Below are 22,250 nucleotides of genomic sequence, written 5' to 3' on the forward strand. Positions count from 1 at the left end.
GTGCTGTTTTTGGTGATATTTCACTGCTCTTACCTTCAAGCGTTTTACTAATTTGAAGGATAATACTGTATGTTGGATTATTTTCCAGCTGTAAAGAAAATTTTGTAGAAACTTCTTCTCTATGGGCCCCTGGAACTTGAGCCAATTCTTTTGTTAGGCTTTCTACATACTGGACTGATGTCAGAAGTGGGGATTTCTCCGGCTAAATGTGCCTGTATGTATGCTAGGTCTTCTGTGCAAGTTTCACAAAAATGAATAATAAATCACAACAAATATTGCAAGTTTCCATTATTTGGTTCTGCTTCAAGGGTGGAAAAGAGCCATTAAAGAATGTGTTAATTGCTAATGAATATATTAACAGAGGAAAAATGTGAAGTAATATGGAGATTTTCACCAGATAGGAAACGTTTTCTAAAATATTATCGAATACAAACTTCTGAATTTCGTGTGTTGCCATCGTACTTTCCAGACCGCTCGCTTGCCCCTACTAATAAGACACATGCTTTACAGTCCCAACGGGATTACCACGAAGTAAAATAGGAACAATTTTTCTCTTTTAAAAAAAAATACCATCAGCACAAGAAGAAATCCATTTATTATGACTACTGAGTACATAAGAAGTAAAGTTGCTTCTTGACACTGCATACACTTCCTTCCATTTTGTATAGTCACGGAGTTTACTGTAATTCGTTTCGCCGTAGTTTCACAAATATACACAAATATAAAGACAGAAACCTTCCAAGTATTGATTAGGTGGAAGTTTCCCGTCTTTATATTTGTGTATGCTACGGATCTTTCGTACTTTGCTACGCACAGTATAACTTTCTGATTTGTTTAGAGCTTTCTGAATTTCATGTGCAGCATCATAACCCTCAGATCATGATACTTTGAAAGCTTTAGTTCTATGGAGATTTACTGTAAAGGAGCCTCCCAATCACAACAGTTTCTTTTACCGTCTGTCAAATGATGTGAAGAATGTACAAACGAATTTTAATGAGAGGTGCTGTATGAAGAAGCGAAGTCAGTAAAGGACTGATTGGCTTGGTTTGGTTTTTAAAAGGGAGTGTTGGCAACTTCACAAGATTTTGTTTGAAAGGCTTTAAACAGTCTCGATTGAAAACAAGGTCCCTGTTAAATGAAGGGGTGACACGATTATAATGTAACAGAAAGGGGGCCACTCCATTCAAAAGATTGAGAAACATTTTCGTATTCATAGCTTCACAGATCTCCCTTTACTAATTTTACTCCCAACATTTATTTGTACTGTGTAGGGGTAGCTTGCCTACTTCATACTTGGAGGTTTGACTCCCGTCTTGCTCAAGGATTTTGATCCAGAACAGAGGTGTGGGTGAAGTCATATTATTAGGTTGTAACAATATATGCCATGGGTCTCTTTTATCATAAGTCTTCTGTTAGAATCCTTGAACGTACGTTGTACTTTCCAAATAAGTGATCAGTATGAATTTTATAAACAATGAGTCCCATTAAACTAAATTTTCTTCGGTTTTATAATTTCTGAAGTTGCTCAATCTTAAACTGTAATATGATGTCTTGGCTATGGATGTTGCATTTATTGGTAGTAAAAGTAACTCATTTCATCTTAAATTATGCATGACTTTGTGTGTTCTGAAGAGCTCCAAACGAGTAGTGGTCACTGTGTAAGTGTGCTTTAAATAGCAGATACATAGCTCAAAAGTAGAAATATTTTTTCTATTTTAGTATTTTGAAAAGAAAATGCCTACAAATTGTTAAAACATTCATTTGTCAGCGTAACTTGCAGTTAATTTTATGAATTCCTGCTTTACGTAGAATTTCGATGTGGTGTAAAAGTCGCTACTCGTTACTGCTACAGTGTATAGTTTCAACATCATCTTCAGGATTATACAGTGCGTTCCCTTATGGGCGGGGCCAGGAGAAATCTAGCTTGGTTGGCACTAGCTACGCTGTATGCCTTTACTGTCTGTAATTCAGTGGTACACATGAATTAATTAAATAAATTAATTAGTGTACGCTGCACTTACTTTGTTATAGGCGACATAGGAAGTGATATCTGTCTGCTGCCACTCAGTTCTAACATCGTTTAATAAAATTACGGTTCACACCGGCGAGTTCTTGTTCGGTAATGTTCCCAATTTCTGTTGTTATATTATCCTTCATTTTGTCTTATGTTGTGCGCATTATTCCTGTTGTTGTTGTTGTTTGAGACATCAGTCCATAGACTGGTTTGATGCAGCTCTCCATGCCACCTTATCCTGTGCTGACCTTTTCATTTCTACGTAACTATTGCATCCTACATCTGCTCTAATCTGTTTGTCATATTCATACCTTGGTCTACCCCTACTGTTCTTGCCACCTACACTTCCTTCAAAAACCAACTGAACAAGTCCTGGGTGTCTTAAGATGTGTCCTATCATTCTATCTCTTCTTCTCGTCAAATTTAGCCAAATCGATCTCCTCTCACCAATTCGATTCAGTATGTCTTCATTCGTGATTCGATCTATCCATCTAACCTTCAGCATTCTTCTGTAACACCACATTTCAAAAGCTTCTATTCTCTTTCTTTCCGAGCTAGTTATCGTCCATGTTTCACTTCCATACAATGCCACGCTCCACACAAAAGCTTCAAAAACATCTTTCTAATTCCGATATCAATGTTTGAAGTGAGCAAATTTCTTTTCTTAAGAAAGCTCTTCCTTGCTTGTGCTAGTCTGCATTTTATGTCCTCCTTACTTCTGCCATCGTTAGTTATTTTACTACCCAAGTAACAATATTCATCTACTTCCTTTAAGACTTCGTTTCCAAATCTAATATTTCCTACATCACCTGCCTTCGTTCGACTGCACTCCATTACTTTTGTTTTGTACTCCTTACCTAAGACTTCATCCATACCATTCAGCAACTTCTCGAGATCTTCTGCACTCTCAGATAAAATAACAATATCATCGGCAAATCTCAATGTTTTGATTTCCTCTCCTTGGACTGTGATTCCCTTTCCAAATTTCTCTTTGATTTCTTTTACTGCCTGTTCTATGTAAACATTGAAAAGGAGAGGGGACAAACTGCAGCCTTGCCTGACTCCTTTCTGGATTGCTGCTTCTTTTTCAAAGCCCTTGATTCTTATCACTGCAGACTGATTTTTATATAGGTTGTAGATAATTCTTTGTTCTCGGTATCTGATCCCTATCATCTTCAGAATCATAAATAGCCTGGTCCAATCAACATTATCGAATGCCTTTTCTAGATCTACGAATGCCATGTACGAGGGCTTGTCCTTCTTGATTCAATCCTCTAAGATCAGACGTAAAGTCAGGACTGCTTCATGTGTTCCTACATTTCTTATGAAGCCAAATTGATCTTCCCCCAACTCAGCTTCAACTTGTTTTTCCATTCTTCTGTAAATAATACGTGTTAAAATTTTGCAGGCATGAGATACTAAACTAATGGTGCGGTAGTTTTTACACCTGTCAGCACCGGTTTTCTTGGAAATAGGTATAACAACATTCTGCCGAAAATCGGAAGGGACTTCTCCTGTCTCATACATCTTGCACACTAAATGAAATAACCTTACCATGCTGGTTTCTCCTAAGGCAGTCAGTAATTCAGAGGGAATATCATCAATTCCAGGTGCCTTGTTCCTATTTAGGTCACTCACAGCTCTGTCAAACTCTGACCTCAAAATTTGGTCTCCCATTTCATCAGCATCAACAGCCTCTTCATGTTCCAGAACGAAATTATCTACATCGTTACCTTGATACAACTGTTGGATATGCTCCTGCCATCTTTCTGCTTTGTCTTCTTTCCCTAGAAGTGGCTTTCGATCTGAGCTCTTAATATTCATGCACCTAGCTTTCCTTTCTCCAAAGGTTTCCTTGATTTTCCTGTATGCAGCATCTACCTTTCCCAGGACCATACAGCCTTCGACATCCTTGCACTTCTCCTTCAGCCATTCTTCCTTAGCTACCTTGCACTTTCTATCCACTTCATTCTTTAATCGCCTGTATTCTTTTCTGCCCTCTTCATTTCTAGCATTCTTGTATTTTCGTCCTTCATCAATCAGGTCTAGTATCTCCTGAGTTATCCACTGATTCTTAGTTGATCTTTTCTTCCTTCCTAACATTTCTTCAGCAGCCCTACTGACTTAATTTTTCATGACTCTCCACTCTTCCTCTACTGTGTTTCCTTCGGCCTTTTCATTTAGTCCTTGTGCAACATGTTCCTTGAAACAATCCCTCACACTCTTTTCTTTCAACTTGTCTAGATCCCATCTTTTTGCATTCTTTCCTTTCTTCAATTTCTTCAACTTCAGATGGCATTTCATGACCAACAAGTTGTGGTCAGAGTCCACGTCTGCTCCTGGGAAGGTTTTGCAATCCAACACCTGGTTTCTGAATCTCTGCCTAATCATAATGAAGTCTATTTGATACCTTCCAGTGTCTCCAGGTCTCGTCCACGTATACAGCCGTCGTTTGTGGTGTTTGAACGAAGTATTGGCGAGGACTAAATTATGATCAGTACAGAATTCAACCAGCCGACTTCCTCTTTCGTTCCTTTGTCCCAATCCAAATTCTCCTACTGTGCTACCTTCTCTTCCTTGGCCTACCACTGCATTCCAGTCTCCCATCACAATTAGATTCTCGTCACCTTTGACATATTGTATTAAATCTTCTATCTCCTCATATACTGTATTCTTTCAATTTCTTCATCATCCGCTGAACTAGTAGGCATATAGACCTGCACTATTGTGGTGGGCATTGGTTTGGTGTCTATCTTGGCGACAATAATTCTTTCACTATGCTGGTCGTAGTAGCTTATCCGCTGCCCTATTTTCTTATTCATTATTAAACCAACTCCTGCATTTCCCTTGTTTGATTTCGTGTTGATAATTCGGTAGTCGCCTGACCAAAAATCCTGTTCTTCCTGCCAACGTACTTCACTTATACCAACTAGGCCTACATCTAACTTTAGCCTATCGATCTCCCTTTTCAGATTCTCTAATTTACCACAACGATTCAAACTTCTAACATTCCACGCTCCGACTCGCAGAATGTCAGTATCCATCTTCCTGATGATCGCCCCCTCTCGTGTAGTCCCCACCTGGAGATCCGAATGGGGGACTAGTTTACCTCTGGAATATTTTACCCGGGAGGAAGCCATCATCAGTACATCCTTCATACAGAGAGAGCTGCATGTCATCGGGAGGTAGTTACGGCTGTAGTTTCCCGTTGTTTTCAGCCGTGTAGCAGTATCAACACAGCTAAGCCATGTTGAGTATTATTACAAGGCCGTATCAGTCAATCATCTAGACTGCCGCCCTTGCAACTACCGAAAGGCTGCTACCCCCCTTTCGATGAACCATTCGTTAGTCTGGTATCTCAACAGATACCCGTCCGATATGGTTGCACCTGCGGCTCGGCTATCTACTTCATTGGGACACGCAAGCCTCCCCACCGCGGCAAGGTCACGGTTTGCATTATTTTTTTAGTGTTTCCACAAATAGAAAACACACACTGTGAGGTCGGGGTAACATGACGGCCATAAACCATGAGAAATGATCCGTTCTCCAAGCAAGTCAGTTAAGTTGTTCATGAACCGTATGTACTGTTGCTGAATCTTGTTGGAAATACCCATCAAATTTCTCCCAATCTGATAACATTTGGAAAAATGACACTAGTATTAGTGTGCAATATCTTTGTGCATTTAACGTATCCTGAAAAAAGAAAAAAAGGAATGTGCCCAATAATTCGCTTTGCTGTAGTGGCGCACCGAAAAACCATTTTTTTTGTCATGCAATAGAACTGTTGATAAACTTAACCATAATAGGTATTTTATTTGATCCTGTATTGACTTTTCTAAATCTGTTAAAGAAACTCTTTAAAATAGTCAATACACTTTTAATGCTTGAAAAATATTTTTTCTATCATACATGTTTGAGGAACAATATGCATTCTCTTCATCAGGGAAGTCAAATGATGAAACCACGCCTCATCGGAAAAAAAAATATTAAATTAGGATCCATGCTACCGTCCACAATACTTTGTAACATCCAATTACAAAGCTGAATTCATTTTTCATCATCTCTAGGCTGTAATTCATTTATGATTTGCACTCTGTATGGTTTTAATTTTTGAAGTCTAATGGCAGAAAAACGGATGTTTTTGAAACACTAACTTCCTGTGAAACATGTCTTAGAGATTGATTCGGAGAGCATGTGAATGGTGCACTGATTTCACCAGCTTTGTTCTTCGTCAGTACTCTTATAGTTTTTGCTTAGCAGTTGAAGCATTTAGTGATCCTCTTGTCCTTAGTTTGTTAACAAGTCGTCCAATTGGAGCACACGGATATTTCACTGCAAATTGACTGCGCACCTCTCTACACAACTGTTTTTACGTATGTGTCGTACATAAAAGCTCTGTTTAAGCGGGTATTTAGCCTGTTGCATTTCTAACCACTGCGTTACACACATGCTGCACAGCTGACTGGCTTACAACTACTGCCTTCTTGACCTTGACTGGCGCTTCTCAAACCCACTTGTGGCTAGCAAGGTTTTCCTCGGCCCCGCCCGCAAGCAAACACACCGTATATATTTGCACCAAAATGGTAGGGGGCTTTACATAGTATACAGGAGCCACATACTGTATCTCCGGTTCGTGCTGCCATCTACTAGTCATTTGACTTTCCCGAGATACTTAATCTTTGGAGATAGTTATTCATTGTCATTTTCATGTTTACATTTGAAGGCACCTGTGACGTTAGTTACCAACGTAAACACATTGTTAGGTAATCAGTCTGTCATTGATGTTGAAGATATGGGGATCCTTGCTGTTCAAATGTGTTATAAAGGTTTTTGTCAGTTATTAATTCAGGAATGGAATTAACACTTTGACACTGTTCCACCAGCATGGAAGTTGGAGGAGACAAGCTATTGTACAAAGTCCTATCGCAGGCTTGCTGTTGAACAGAATGTTTCGAGAATGTCTGTTCAGAGAATTTTACAGAAGGTTAAATGTATGACTATGTAGCCTGCCACTTTTCGTGCACAGCCTGCTAGAAGACAAGTCCGATTGTAGGGGATTTGATTTCTGTCATAAAATCATTTGGAGCAATGAAGTACTATTAAAGTTATCTAGTCGCGTCAACAGTCCCAATTGTACATACCGGTACACTGAAAATCATCACGCCCTTCCTGCGGCCGTGGTATTGTAAATGTTGACTGCCTATTTTGTTCCAGGGCTGCAAATGAACAGCTAGCTTTACTTTCAGCATGATGGTGCTCCAGCAGTCTACGCTACTTTTGTGTGAAACTACGTCGCTGAGGTGTTAGGTGCAAAAGTTATTGAAGAAAGATGAGGGACAATAGAAATGCCACCCTGATCATCAAACCTCACTCCAATGGATTTTTCATTTTGGGTTTGGTCAAAGGTATGGTGTATGCCTCAAAACCAACCACAATGGAGGACTTTTCATCAGCCATTGATACTACTTTTCACAACATTGATGGTCGAGTGTCCAAAATCATCTCCAGGAATGTGTCGATGCAGACGGAAAGCGAATTTGGAAAGTCTTCCTGTAAATAATCACCCAAGAGACTCGTTCATGAAATGATGCGTGTTACTGATGTTTTGTTTTGTAGCCTTGACTGCAATTTGTTTATTTTCATGAACAAGTGTTTCCATTAGTAGGCTTAACTAATTGTTAGATGAATGTCACAGGGAGGAATGTTGAAAGCTACATGGGAAACTATTTAGTAGTAATGGGCCAGCCTGTATTTTATGTTGAGTCTACATACCTTTGCTCTGTTAAACAAAAAGAAGAAACTCAGCAGCATTCCCTCAGATCTGCACAACATTTATCAAAGCTCTGGTGCGTTGCATCTAACTTCTCTTAAAAGATATTAGTAAACAGCCTTTTCTTTTTGGTATGAAACATCTTGACCTGTTCTTCAAGACCAACAGCCAGATGTCAAGCTTCCCTATCCCAGTAATCATTGGACCAGCCATCCATGACCCTGCCTATGCAGAAGGCTAGTTTCCCCACTGCCATTTAGCAGATTAACAGTTTTGTTTATGGGTGAATTGGCAAAAAAAAAAAAAAAAAAAAGCCTGGCACAATCGGTTCTGCACCAGAAAGACAATTTAAGTGGTTTAATTCACATCCAGAGAATTTGGCATTTAAACTGTTGTATTCCATGGGAGAGTTCACAAATTCCTTTTATGCATAGCATACAGTGAGAACTGTCAATGTTGATGTGATGAACTTGGTACCCCAGTGAGGTGCACTATATCAGTTGACCCCCACTGTCGGCTCTCCTCAGACAGGGTAAATGCCAGGGCAGTTCCTATTCATAGTCCACGGCTGACTCCTGACAAGACATACAATTATAGGAAATGGTATTTTTTCTGTTCACAGGACCGTATCACTCTCCAACCTCCAAACCAGCCACCACCGACACAGCCGCCCCCACCTCAACAGCAGGTTCCCCCACCTCCCCAGCAACAGCAGCAGTCCCAGCCTGCACCTCAGCAGCAGCAGCAGCAGCAAGCGAGCGCTCAACAGCAGGCACCTCAACCTCCGGCTCCTCAGCAGCAACCTCCTCCTCAACAGCAGACACCGGCGAGCACACCTCAGCAGGCTCAGCAACAGAGCACGCCTCAGCAGCCCGCCCCTCAACAGGCGCCTCAGGTGGAGTACATCCGCGAGGCTCCACAGGTGAGGAACCGCATCTCGCTGCTGCCCCCTCAGGAGTACCTCTCGAGCCTGGGACGCAACAGACTACAGTAAGTAAGCAATTTCTTTATTGTTGGTAGACATTGCTATCATATTAATCTGTACTGGGAACTTTATCTTAAGTAAAATTTAACGTTATGTTTGTTGTGCACCCTTCATGTTTTGTTCTGTTTTAAGGGCTTCTTTCAGTGCATAGGATTCTTTGGATCAACATTATGAATAATTCAATGTTAACAGAACAATAGGCCTGTCAGTAATAATGTATTTTTGTGTTCATGTGTACCTTACATATGGAGTTCACTATAGTTCTCAAAATTTCAACGTATGGAGTAAGAAGATATATATGAAAAAGGCAAAGCAAAGTCATCTGTACAGGCTATGAAGGTAAAGGCTCCCTCCGTCTGTAGCCTCAGCACTTGGTTAGCTCTACACCAGGCGGATTTCACCCCAGGAATTAACTCTGTACTCCTCCAGAAGTGGAAATCTCATATGCTAGAAAATGATGGTTAGTTAGTGAAAGGATTAAGAGTGCTTTGGTAAAGGAGAAGATGACGAACTGTAAGTTTATTGAGGAGAGAACACGTGATTCAGAGTCTTGCATTCTCTCTTGAGCATACATCAAAATACTGTGTCAAGTGTTGTTATTCAGGAAACAGTCTCTTGATCGGTAAAATATTGTCCACATCAAAAGTGGGTACATCCTGAAGATACAGATATTAATGTGCGCTTGGGTAGAAAGTTGGAGATTGAAGAAAACCTGTTTGACTTGCATGTTTATGTGTAGACAATTTGCTATTTAATTCATCCCAAGTACTATCTTTTCCGATTTCTAACCTAAAATTGGTGTTTATGCTGGAAGCTGTTTGTATGCTAAACGTCAAATGCTCAAAGAAGTTTCAGAACATGAGTAGTGCAGCCAAAAACAGGTGGAATAGGATCCGGGCATCACAGATTACCATTACCAGAAAAAGTGGCTTTCTTTCGTCCCTAGAGAAACCTCAGGTGGCACAGACCACTTGTAGTGGTGACTCTCTCAGAAAATTTTGAAGATTTGAATTTAAGAAAACTTCAAAGCTCATTATTGGGGAAATCTTCGTGAACAGTCGAGATTTTCTTCTGAAGACTCGGAGCAAAGTTGTGCAAAACTTGTATACTTGATATGGCAAAAGCCCAAAAGCTTCAATCAATCAATCAATCAATCAATCAATCAATCAATCAATCAATCAATCAATCACTACTGATCTGTATTTACGGCATTCGCCCAGGCAGCAGATTCCCTATCTCGTGTTTTCTAGCTTTTTCTTAAATGATTTCAAAGAAATTAGAAATTAATTGAACATATCCCTTGGTAAGTTATTCCAATCCCTAACTCCCCTTCTTATAAACGAATATTTGCCCCAATTTGTCATCTTGATTTCCAACTTTATCTTCATATTGTGAACTTTCCTACTTTTATAAACACCACGTAAGTTATGCTCTAAATGACGAGAGTGAGCACGGCGCCTTAACAACCAATCGCTTATCATGCGTAGGATTCTTTCCATTCTACTACAGCTCAATCTTCCAACTGTTGGGAAAGGCCAGCTTAGGAGAATTGCTGTTATTTCATTTTTGAATTGAATTCCTTTTTACTATAAAAGATGGCCCCAGCAGCGTACGGTATTATGTGTAATTAATTGGGGATGAACTCGCACATGCTACCTTTATACTGTAAAACCTGCTCAAAGCGAAACTTAAATAAAGTGACAACTTGTCCGCTATGGAATTTTGTCTTGGTCCCGGCAAAGCTTATGGCGTTATTATTATTATTATTATTATTATTAACTTTATCAGCCACATTGGACCACTTGAGTCTTCCATGTACTCTTTTTCTTTGAAGGTTGTACTGTTTGATTCTTCTTATCTGCCCAGTATTTCTTCATTCGTTCTGATCGCAGTGTTCTCAATTCGTCTGAAATCTCTACAGGCCTTCTGTGCATCATTTCAGTTGAAAATTTGTGATTCTTAAGAAGGGTGGTAATTTTATTCTTGTTCTCTGCATCTGTACTTTCGAGTGCAACTGTTTGGAGATCCTCTTGAATTTCTTTGATCCAATGCCCTCCTGTCTTCTTTCCCAGATTTCTCATCACTAATTGTTGTAAAATCCTGTTTTCTGGTAACCGTAAGATGTGAAAGGAATAAGATATTTTTTTTCTTCTTCATCGTGCTGGTAACTGGGTCAATCTCTCGATAGACAGTTTCATTGGGGAGGATTCTCCAGACTCGTTCAACCTGGTAATTTTTATTTATGCAAGTTCTAATAATTCTTCTTTCAGTTTTGAGGAGCTGATCAGTTCTTTCATTTTAAATTTGGAACATGGTTTTGCAAGCTTAGTGGCTTCAGGCAAAGTTACAGTTTTGTAGTGTTGGATCTTAACACATTGCTGTCCGGCCCATCTGACGTATAACTGGGCCCTGTGGCCGGAAGATTTTAGCAGAGACATGGAGTTATTGCAGGGTATCATAATTTAATAATTTTAGGTTCATTCACAGTTATATCTGTCCACTTTAAAGTTTTTGGTGAGATTTTATATTTCGGTTCATTCTGGTATTGATATCTGTTTGATTCCTCCACCATATACGCCAACAAATCATTACAAATGAACAACTTGACATCACAACCTATATTTTCAGGTTCACTCGGCAAAATTTTAACGCCAGGCGTCCACGAGAAGGACTCCAAAAACAGTATAATATCCTGTTCGGCCACTCACTGCCAGAAATAGGGAGAATATTATCAACAGTACTTACATCTAGACCATCTTTGCTATCTGAACCATCAGGTCATTGCTCACATGGTGCAATAAGTGTCATTCAAAGCATCACTTCCACATAAATGCATGACACTAGCACTAGAATTATCATTAGACAATTCATCTTCACTCTCCTCACAATCACGGGAAACATATGACAAATTATCGGCGTATAATTCATGTATAATATCACCAGGAGTCAGTCCACTGTTTTTGTTTACCGGAGCTGCCATTTTTGTTTACTAGCATTGATGGATACACGGAAGATATTCGAAGGCAAAAACAAATGCAACTGATGCACTAAAACGGGCAAAACCAGTACTAAAAGAAGCGTAGTTTTTCTACCATTTAGGCTCATCAACGATAATCTCTAAATAGTTCCTCAATAACCATTAGATGTCATCAGAAGACAGACTTGCACAAACACGTATTTATACGTGATCAGCTGCAGAGCACCGTGCCGGGAAACACGTATTGATATGTGAGCGGACAGCATTGTGTTAATGTCTATTGACAAGCATTTTTTATTATAAGTTGACCAGGATAGAAATTGTGCTTTTTTCATTTTGTTGGTTCTATTTATCCATGTTGCTTTCTCACATAAGTTGTGCATAATGATTTCTCCAAGGTATTTAAATTGTAGGACTATGTTAATTTTTTGACCATTTATGATGACTGTTTATGTCGAGGGGTTTCATTGACATGATCTCAGTTTTCTCAAAGGAAATTTGTAATCCTATTTTTAATGCAGTTTTCTGGAGAATGGTAATCTGATCACAGACTTCTTCCATGTCAAGGGCTAAAAGAGCTAAATCATCTGCAAACCCTAGGCAGTTTGTCCTTAATGAGGGTTTTGCTCCAATTTTGATTTTAGGTGGGTTTTCCTTTTGGCCAAATTTTCATGATGTAATCTAGAGCCACATTGAAGAGCAGTGGGGATAATCCATCACCTTGTCTGAGGCCTGTATTTATTGTAAAAGCATTTGACATTTCTCTCCTGAAGTTTACCTTTGAAATTGTGTTGGTTAAAGTTAGTTCAATAATTTTTGTTAATTTAGGATGAAATCCATATGATCTGAGGATTTTTAAAAGATTTGGTCTGTGTATACTATCATAAGCCTTTTTTAAATCTATGAATGAAATAACCAGCTGTTTATTTCTGTATTTGTAATATTCCATTATTAGTTTCAGGCTGAGAATTTGGTCTGGGCAACTTCTGTATTGGTGAAATCGTTCTTGGTATTCTCCAAGTTGTGGTTCCAGAATGTTTTTTTTATCCTATTTTAAATTATGGGGGAGAAAATTTTGTAAGTGCAGTCCAAAAGGGTTATTCCTCTGTAATTGTCTAGGTTTGTTTTATCTCCTTTTTTTAATAATGGATGGATTACGCCTGAGGTCCAGTGTTCTGGGATTTTCTCTGTGATCCACATTTTGACTAGATGCTGATGTAAATTTATGATTGCTGGTTTCCCTGCATTTTTCTGGATTTCTGCAAAGACTAGGTCTTTACCACATGCCTTATAATTTTTTAGTTCCTTAATTGTGAATTCTACCTCATTGATAGTTGGAGGATCTATTAGATCTGGGGTGGTTAAAAGGGGTATGTCAGTATTTACTTCCAACGTTTCCAGTAGGTCATCGCAATTTGAAAGTTTGTTGAATGGCTGCATTTTCTTGATTGCTATGGGCTAAATTTCCTGATTTATCTCTCAGCATTAATATTGGGGGCTCATATTTTTTACGGTATTTGCCGAAGGTTTTATAATAATCTCATGAGTGTTTTTTGTTAAAACTCTCCTCTATCCTCTGTAAGGTGTTTTTAAGACGTTTGCGTTTGGTTTGTCTGATGATTTCATGGGTTGACTTTCTTTGTTTTATTTGTTCTAAATTTGATTTGTCTGATTTTTGAGCTTGATGATTTATCCAAGCTTGGTGTCTTCTCTCAATTGCCTGGTCACATTCTTCAACCCACCATTCATGTTTTTTCCTAGGATTTGTTGGAGCTAATTCTTCTGCTATCGATTTTAGTTTGGTGGTCAGTCCTTCTAATGTATTAGTGTTGACAGATCCTTTTCCTGTTTTCCTATAGTACTCCCTATTATTTATTAAGGTGGTAGGGTCAAATTTTTTCTATTTTTATTTGGAGGTCTTTTCTTAACCCTTGGAGTTAATTTTATTTTGATCTTAACAACATAGTGATCTGGCCCTGAGTCTTCTCCCCCTTAGGACTTTGACATTGTAGATTTCACGATGGTAAAATTTATCCATGCAAAGTGGTCCAGTTGCCATTCACCTTTTCGGAAATCAGGATGTTTCCAAGTTTTTAATTTGTGAGGTTTTCTTTTAAAGTATGTTGATTTTGAGATAAGGTTGTGGTTTCTGCATAATTCAACCAATCTTTGACCATTTTGATTCGTCCTCTTATGTGGTGGCCATTTTCCAATGATATCTTAGTACCTTGTTTCTTGTCCCAGTTGTGCGTTGAAATCGCCAAGGAGAGTTTTGACGTGTGATGGAGGTATGTTGATTAAAGTTTGATCCAGGAGAACCCAGAATTTCTGTGCTGCTTCTTTATCCTTTAGAGCAGGGGTTTCCAAATGGCGGCCCGCGAAAGCACTGTAAGAAATAACGTGTATAAAAGTCACAAACATATTTATTAGCTCATTTGAAAACGTGTCCATATATAGACCCAAGTCAGAACTAATTATTCTGTAATACTAGTTCCTCTTTTCAAGTACTCACTTGTTCTCAACAGATTTTAAAACATTTAAAATCCAAATTTCAAGTAATAACGTATTATTTTTGCATCCCACTGACTACTTTTGATGGTTTTCGGAGATGCCGAGGTGTCGAAATTTTGTCCTACAGGACTTCTATTACGTACCAGTAAATCTACCGACATGAAGCTGACGTATTTGAGCACCTTTAAATACCACCGGACTGAGCCAGAATCGAACCTGCCAAGCTGGGGTCAGAAGACCAGCGCCTCAACCGTCTCAGCCACTCAGTCCGGCTCCAAATTTCACTCTTTTATGAAATTTTAAAAGAATGTTTTAAGCAATTAAAATGATCAAACCTTCATTTCAATTGAACTGTGCATATTATTTCATAATGGTGCTTCTGTACTATTTGCAGAATTTTACGAAAATTGGCATATTCAAGTGCGGCTCGCGAACATGACTAAGGTTTCCAAAATGGCCCTCGAGCCCTTACAAATTCGAAACCCCTGCTTTAGAGTGTTATTTTTCTGATTGGTGGGAGCGTGTACATTGATAATTGTATAGATTTTATTTGCAGATTTCAGAGTTAGTGTTGCAAGTCTGGGGGAATGAGATTTAAATTCCACAACTGAATCTATGATTCTGAGATTCATTAGAAATCCTTGACCAAACTGCGGACAGTTTTTCATCACTTGTTTTCCAGGGATTCCTTTGAACAGTCGGTACCCTTCTGTTCTATTGGGTCTTGATCACTATTCCTATTTCTTGAAGGGCCATGATTAGAATTTTATGTTTGTTCGTGATGTCAGTGCCCTGTTTTATCCAACATCCATCCCCTCACATACGAAGAGAACTGGCTCTTGTAAGAGAATTGCAGAAATGTCGCAGTAATCTTCAACTGCCCTTACATCAGGACTACAATCCTCAGAAACCTAAGAGATTAAAGTCCAGAAACCCATCATGGAAGTTAGGCAAGAAGCTCCTGGAAACACATTTTGATGCTGATGAGATCTGGTGTGAAGAATGGATTTCTTCAAATCCTGACCACCTGGGTTTAATCCACCATCCTTGTAGAGCTCCTCCTGGTTTCAACTTACCGAGAAGGGAATGGACATCTCTAAACAGAATCAGGACAAACCATGGAAGGTGTAAATTCTGGCTTCACAAGTGGGGAAGATCTGAAGGCCCATTCTGCGACTGATAATGTGCCTCAGTCCATCCAGCATGTTGTTATGGACTGCCCAAAAAGAAGATTCAATGGATCTGTACAGAAGCAGTGGACTGGCTGAAAAGTCTGGACATTAAGTTTTGAATGCTGGCCTGTAAATTACATACTTATTTAAGAAATATGTATTTATATGTATTTATAATGTATCCTTGTTTTGATCGAAATAAATAAATAAATAAATAAATAAATAAATAAATAAATAAATAAATAAATAAATAAATAAATAAATAAATAAATAAAATCTTTAATTTTCCAATTTGGCACAAGGAGTTAACATTGTGTGTCGAGAACAGAGAGAGAGGTTTAATTCTTTTAAGTTCTTGTGTAGATGCTGGCTGTTGAGTTTTCAGATGCTCCGATCCATCATAATCTTCCGAATGACAGCCCACCGCATCCATATGCTGTCTTTTCTGCAATATATGATTGCAGTCGGTGGAATTCTTCTTCAAAAGACTCTTCATGGTGGACTGTCTAAGGTGTCACCTTGAGATGAGGATAAATCCTCACGTTAAAATTCTGTGATGAAGGATGATTTTATGAAATTGTGAAGGAGGCTTTCTGCCTTATTTCATCCTAGTTGTTCAGGACGGGGTGTAGGCATTTCCTCCATATCCCGCAAACATTATGGTTTTCCCGCCAATACTTGGGTAGCTGATTGCAGTGGTTTCCCACTGGGCGACGTACTTTTGTAGAATGCAGAATCTCGACGTGGAAACAGAAGAATGCTTTAAAATCTACTTGTACAATGTGGAACATATTAGGAACCGATGTTTGTGCATTTCTGTTGTTGGTATAATCATTGTCATTATTTGGACTGTTGGGACATCAGTGCACTTTCACTGGGGCACTTAAGGAATTTTCGTGAGGGGAAGGCTAGTAGTACGTCTTGTAAGATAAACAATTGATAGGGAATCTGCAACCTGGACATCAGTGCAACGTCATCCAAAACAGTAATGAACTAAGCCATTACAGTGTTGTCAACATGAGCATATCTCTCTAGGAGTCTAAATGACTCCTTTGGATGTCTTAAGGTAAATTTGAATGCAAGCATATTTTTACTGAAGGGAAATGAACAAGGTGTTGAGGTGGTGTTATCATCCTCCCCTTAAATGGTGAAAAGTCACGGAGCAGATTTTTGAATTCGGGGAAATTAAGGGGTCGGCAAACTAAGTCGGAATGATTGAATCGGACGTTCTAGTGCCAGCACCCCTAGGAGAGGGGACGAAATATAAAAGTAACAAAAAATACCGATTTTAGTATCAGGATGTATTACAAAACTATTTAAAATAGTTTTATTTGAATCCGCCTTGTCAATACACTTAATAATGAAAGAAAACTATTTATTTAACCATACATGTTTCGAGAAGTCAACCATTCCCTTCATCAGTGTTTAATTGAACTGATGTTTGTGCAGTCGTTGTCAGTTGAACTGACCACTGATGAAGGGAATGGTTGACTTCCCGAAACATGTATGGTTAAATAAATAGTTTTCTTTCATGAATAAGTGTATTGACAAGGCGGATTCAAATAAAACTATTTTAAATAGTTCTGGAATATATTCAGACTAGTCAATACGGATCAAACAACCATATTAACCTATCATGGTTAAGTTTATCAACATTTAGTGTCAGGGTCGCTGAGATGAACTGTATCACTCTTAATGCCGTTTTAAGTCATATTTCATCCCTAGTTGGAATGGGGGTTGGAATCTCTAAAATGACTGAGATTATGGATGTTCATATGTTACAGAATAGCTCTCAGCCAAACTTAGTACACGTATGATGTACTGTCAGGAAAATAATACTGTGGGGGAGCACCCGTAGGAGCTCAGGTGGAAATATACAAATAATATTAATGTAGTAGGTGTAGCTTTTGGGTTTGCCAAGATGAATAGACACACTCCACATGTTGTTTAAGTCTTTTTAAGTGTTGAATCCTCAGTTTTTGATGTCGCTAGGGTGATTGGTGTCGATCACAGTTGGAATAGAATAAATCGTGTCTAGCGTGAAGTGTCGGTCATTCACAGTGCCATTGAGAAAACAAGAATCTTTCAACAGCTGAAATTGGTTTGTTATGGCTTCGTCAATGAACCTCTCACAATGATATGTTTCTATCAGCAAAGTTATTGCGCCATGGTGCACAGCGTGAGTTCGAATGGTTGGTTTTCACAGATTTATTGAGAAAACGGGAACGTTTCAGAGATTTAGCCAGGTTCTGGAACAATGCATTGGTGGCCATCGTAGTGAAATGAATGTATTCCGGAGTACGAAAACACAAGGGCAGCTGTGAAGTCAATATGCTCTTGCACCAGTTCCCTTCATTGAAAATAATTTTACCATCAGAATGTTGGCCGGCAGGTTAGGGGAGGTGGTGCCCTATATACAATTTCTGGATTAAATTCCAAATCTCCCCGCAGTGCTCATATGAAGCGAGGGCATATGATGCTGTTGATGGTGATTCGTCCATCAGATAGAGACATAACTTCTTGAGCTATATGACAGGAATAGGCTATGTGCCCTCTCCCATCCTATCGTATATCGCGTCATTAGTTTCAATTTTCGACTGTCAAAGACTGTGTGTGTTAAATGAATTTTGTTTTAAATGCAACGTACTAAAACTTCATGAGGAAGACTAAAAGAAAGGAGTAAACAAAAAAAAGAAAGCGACAGAGATAAAATATGCACTTACAGAGATAAACAGTTGAAGCTAAAACGATGAATTGAGTACAGTTAAGTCAGAGGAAAGACAATGAAATTGAGGCAGGTTGTGTTAATCATACGGGGATGAGGCTCTCCTTTATGCTAGCTACTTGCCATGAATAACAGCAGCTTGGTGCTGGCTTCACACAGTGTCGGGCAGCAATTCCTCACTCTTACGAAACAGGTGTTATCCAGTCAAGTTTTAAATATTATACTTTATGGCCCAAAATTAAGAATTAACTTCACTGAATGGCTTTTAAAACTTGAAAACGGAGAACTAGAACTAGGCCAAATGGCACTATTGAGATTCAACGAACGAGATTTGCATGGTTCTTCTTTTCATCCAAATTAGAGTATGATGTTTTCTAAAGCAGCAACTTTTTTTGTCCAAGAAATGCACAAGTTAACATCATCAACCAGTAGGTTCTGAATAGTTTGATAGGTGACCAAATAATGTACATTAGCATTGACTCCATAATGTTAATGCAGTTAATAAAGCTGGTTTGTGCAATGGAACGAGATTGAATGTACGGAAGCTAGACAGAAATATTGTTCATGCAGAAATCCAGATGGACTTGGCTTCAGGAAAAAGTACTTTATTCCAGGAATAGATTTAGCCCCTGTGTAAGAGGGTGGACCGAAAAAAAACTCAAATTCTTTTTTCCAAGTTGTAATACCGTGGAAAAGTTGCAAATTGTTGAGAATAAAAATGGGTAAAAAAAGGAATAAAATCGGTTTATGTTTTCCAGTCGCGCACGTGCTCTAATTTTGCAGAAATTTGGAAAAAAATAACTTTTTACGATAATTGTTTAAAATAGGATATAAACTTCATGGTTTTGATCCCTACTGAATTGTGATCACAATAATAATTATTAAATTAATGTCGTATGGTCCACCTTTTTCAATACTATATTATGCAATGTTATTCAAATACATTGCTAAACTAGGGACTAGTTTCGGCCTTTAATTTAATAATAATAATTCTTAAAATAGCCTCTTCCTGAATGCAATAGCTCAAATTCTTGTGTATTAGAACCACACAGAATAATGTTTAAATATCATTTAAATCCATCAATATCTTCCGGTCGTGCATTTGTTTCAAAGTTAATGAAAATTTGAACAAAAAATAAAGCATTAAATTCCTGGAGTATTATACAGTTTGCCAATGGAATAAACTTGATCGAATCACTCATTTTCAAAGACTTTTCAATTTGCGAAAAATTGAAAAGTACAACCTAGATCATGGTGGAGCAGAAAGACTTTGTAAGAATTGAGAAGTGAAAAGGTAAGGTCGAAAAGTTGCAAAGTTTGTTTGTGGAACAGGCCCCAACGACCGTCATTCTCCTATTTTGTTTGCCGACTACAATAATATACTTGTCATGAGCTTTTGAAGTCACCTGGAGGCCTTCCAGATTGATGTCTGTCTTTGTTAGACCCTGTATTATCCATGCGTGAAATGGTATCGCTAACTGTTGAACGGGGGATTTTGAACTTTTTAGCGTTGTCCAATGTCATATACTTTTCTCCTCAAAGAGTATTAATTGCCGAGCGTAACTCTATGCTGAGTGTCTCTCCACGACCCATTATCTACAAAGAAAATATAAAAATCGTGCTATTTTTGTTACCGATGTCACAATATTAATGTAATAATGCAATAATTTAATAACTACATTATAATATAACACTTACGGTTTCTTTGAAGATCAGAACTGGACCAACCCTTCCAATAAAAATAAAAGAAAGTGCACGCGCGCGCGACACACACACACACACACACACACACACACACACACACACACACACACACACACACACACACACACGCACACGCACACACATTCACTTTAGACTGTTAGGCGTTTCAGCTTTCATTCTGCAAGTTTCTGCAAAATTTCTAAACGTTGCCACAATACTTGTAGCTAATTAGTTCTGCGGCCTTATATAGTTCAATACCTGTTCATCTTTAAGTCGTTAGAAACTGTGTCTAACCATAGTTGTCTTCGTCTCCCTCTACTTCTCTTACTCTCCATAACAGAGTCCATAATTCTCCTTGATAACCTATCCTCCTCCATTCGCCTCACATGACCGTAACACCGAAGCCGGTTTATGCATACAGCTTCATCCATCAAGTTCATTCCTAATTTAGCCCTTATCTCCTCATTCCTATCACCCTCCTGCCATTGTTCTCATCTGTTTGTACCAGCCATCACTCTCGCTACTTTTGTCTGTTACTTCTAACTTATCATTAAGATATCCTGAGTCCACCCAGCTTTCACTCCTGTAAAGCGAAGTTGGTCTGAAAACAGACGGGTGTAAAGATAGTTTTGTCCAGGAGAGGACTTCTTTCTTACAGAATACTGTTGATCGCAACTGCGAGCTCACTGCATTAGCTTTACTGCTCCTTGAATCAATCTCATATACTATATTACCATCCTGGGAGAATCATCATCATCATCATCATCATTTCCGAACTCCAGTTTCCTGGGTGTGGTGTACAAGTGCTCTCCATCTCCTTCTGTCTTCATACATCTTCTGTTCCAGTATATCCATCCATTCATGTCCTCTCTCCTCTACATCTAATCTTACAGTCTCTATCCAGCATTTTCTTGGTCTTCCCGCTGGTCTTCTTCCTACGAGATTAAGGTCAAAATGTTTTCTGGCAGGTCTTTCCCTGTTCATTCTCATTATGTGCCCATACCACTGAAGTCTGCGTTTCTTTATGGCACTGGTAATAGGAACCTCGATACCAGCTACTTTCCTATTCACTTCATTTCTAATCTTGTCCTTTTTGGTAGTTTAGTCCATGGTTCTAATGATTTTCATTTCAGTTTCTAGGATTCTACTGAATTCTTTGTTTAGTAGGATACATCTCTCTAAACCGTACATGAGAATTGGTACGAAGTATGTGTGCTACACGATTGTTTTTGCTTTTCGTGGTATTTTGCGGCCCCAGAGAAGATTTCTGACTTGACTGTAGAAGTTTGATGCTTTCTATGTCCTGAGTATTTCCTGCCTAACAGTGTGGTCTTTCGAGATTGTTTCCGAGGTAGTTGAAGTGGGAAGGTGATTCGATTTTCACTCCTTCCAAAAATATGTTGGAGATTGTTCTTTCTCTGCTGATGGTCATTTTTACTGCCTTTGTTTTGCTCATGTTCAGTCCAAAATTTTGAATGTATTGTCCCTTTCCTTAAGTTTCTTCTGAACGTCAGGTTCTGTCTCCCCCCATAAAAGCACATCATCAACAGATACCAGGGCATTTGGTTCACTGTCCATTTTCTTGATAGATTTTATGACCTTGTCATCTATTGCGAACAGGAGTGGCACTTCCTTGTTGGACACATCTCCTTGTTTCAAAACCATTTTGATCGTCCGTTGCTATCTGGACACAGCTGTAGCACTTCTGGTATAGCACCTTGACTTAGTCAGTTTTATACTTTGGCACCTTTAGGTGTTCCAGACATTCCCATATCTTATCATAATCTATAAGTTTCATTTCCGTATTGTCCGACTCGTTGGCTGAACAGTAAGCGTAAGGGCCTTTGGTTCAGAGGGTCTCGGGTTCGATTCCCGGTCGGGTCGGGGATTTTAACCTTAATTGGTTAATTCCAATGGCACGAGGGCTGGGTGTACGAGTTGTCTTCATCATCATTTCATCAGCACGACGCGCAAGTCGCCTACGGGAGTCAAATAGAAAGACCTGCACATGGTGAGCCGAACCCTTCCTGGGATATCTCAGCACTGAAAGCCATACGACATTTCATTTTCATTTCCGTATTGATTATATTCACAAATATGAAGATGACCTTCACAAGGTCGTAACCGGTACTGTAGAAAAATAATATATAAATATATGTATTGATTAGGTGGAAGCTTCAAATCTTCTAATTTCATTCCCATATCTTGTTTCGAGGAACACTATCATAGGCTTTTTCAATGTCCACAAATGCAATCACGTTTTTTTCCGTATTCCCGGTACTTTTCCTTGAGCATTTTTACTGAACCCGTGTTCTTCCTCAAGCAAAGGTTCCAGTATCTTCCTAAGTCTTATTTCTATGATCTTTTCCAGCAACTTCTGTGAGTGTGACAA

The 22,250-nt window shown here is 38.8% G+C and overlaps 1 protein-coding gene across 5 annotated transcripts in view; it reads left to right on the plus strand.

The window, feature by feature from the left end:
• Smr (Smrter) overlaps positions 1 to 22,250 on the plus strand; it is a 657,953-nt gene that overhangs the window by 282,997 nt on the left and 352,706 nt on the right. For all 5 annotated transcript variants that reach the window (XM_067159726.2, XM_067159723.2, XM_067159722.2 and 2 more), the window contains exon 3: positions 8,407 to 8,774. In XM_067159726.2, the coding sequence (XP_067015827.2) occupies positions 8,407 to 8,774 (368 nt within the window). The remainder of the gene's footprint in view (positions 1 to 8,406; positions 8,775 to 22,250) is intronic.

Source organism: Anabrus simplex, chromosome X, assembly GCF_040414725.1.
Source record: "Anabrus simplex isolate iqAnaSimp1 chromosome X, ASM4041472v1, whole genome shotgun sequence".
NCBI lineage: Eukaryota > Metazoa > Arthropoda > Insecta > Orthoptera > Tettigoniidae > Anabrus > Anabrus simplex.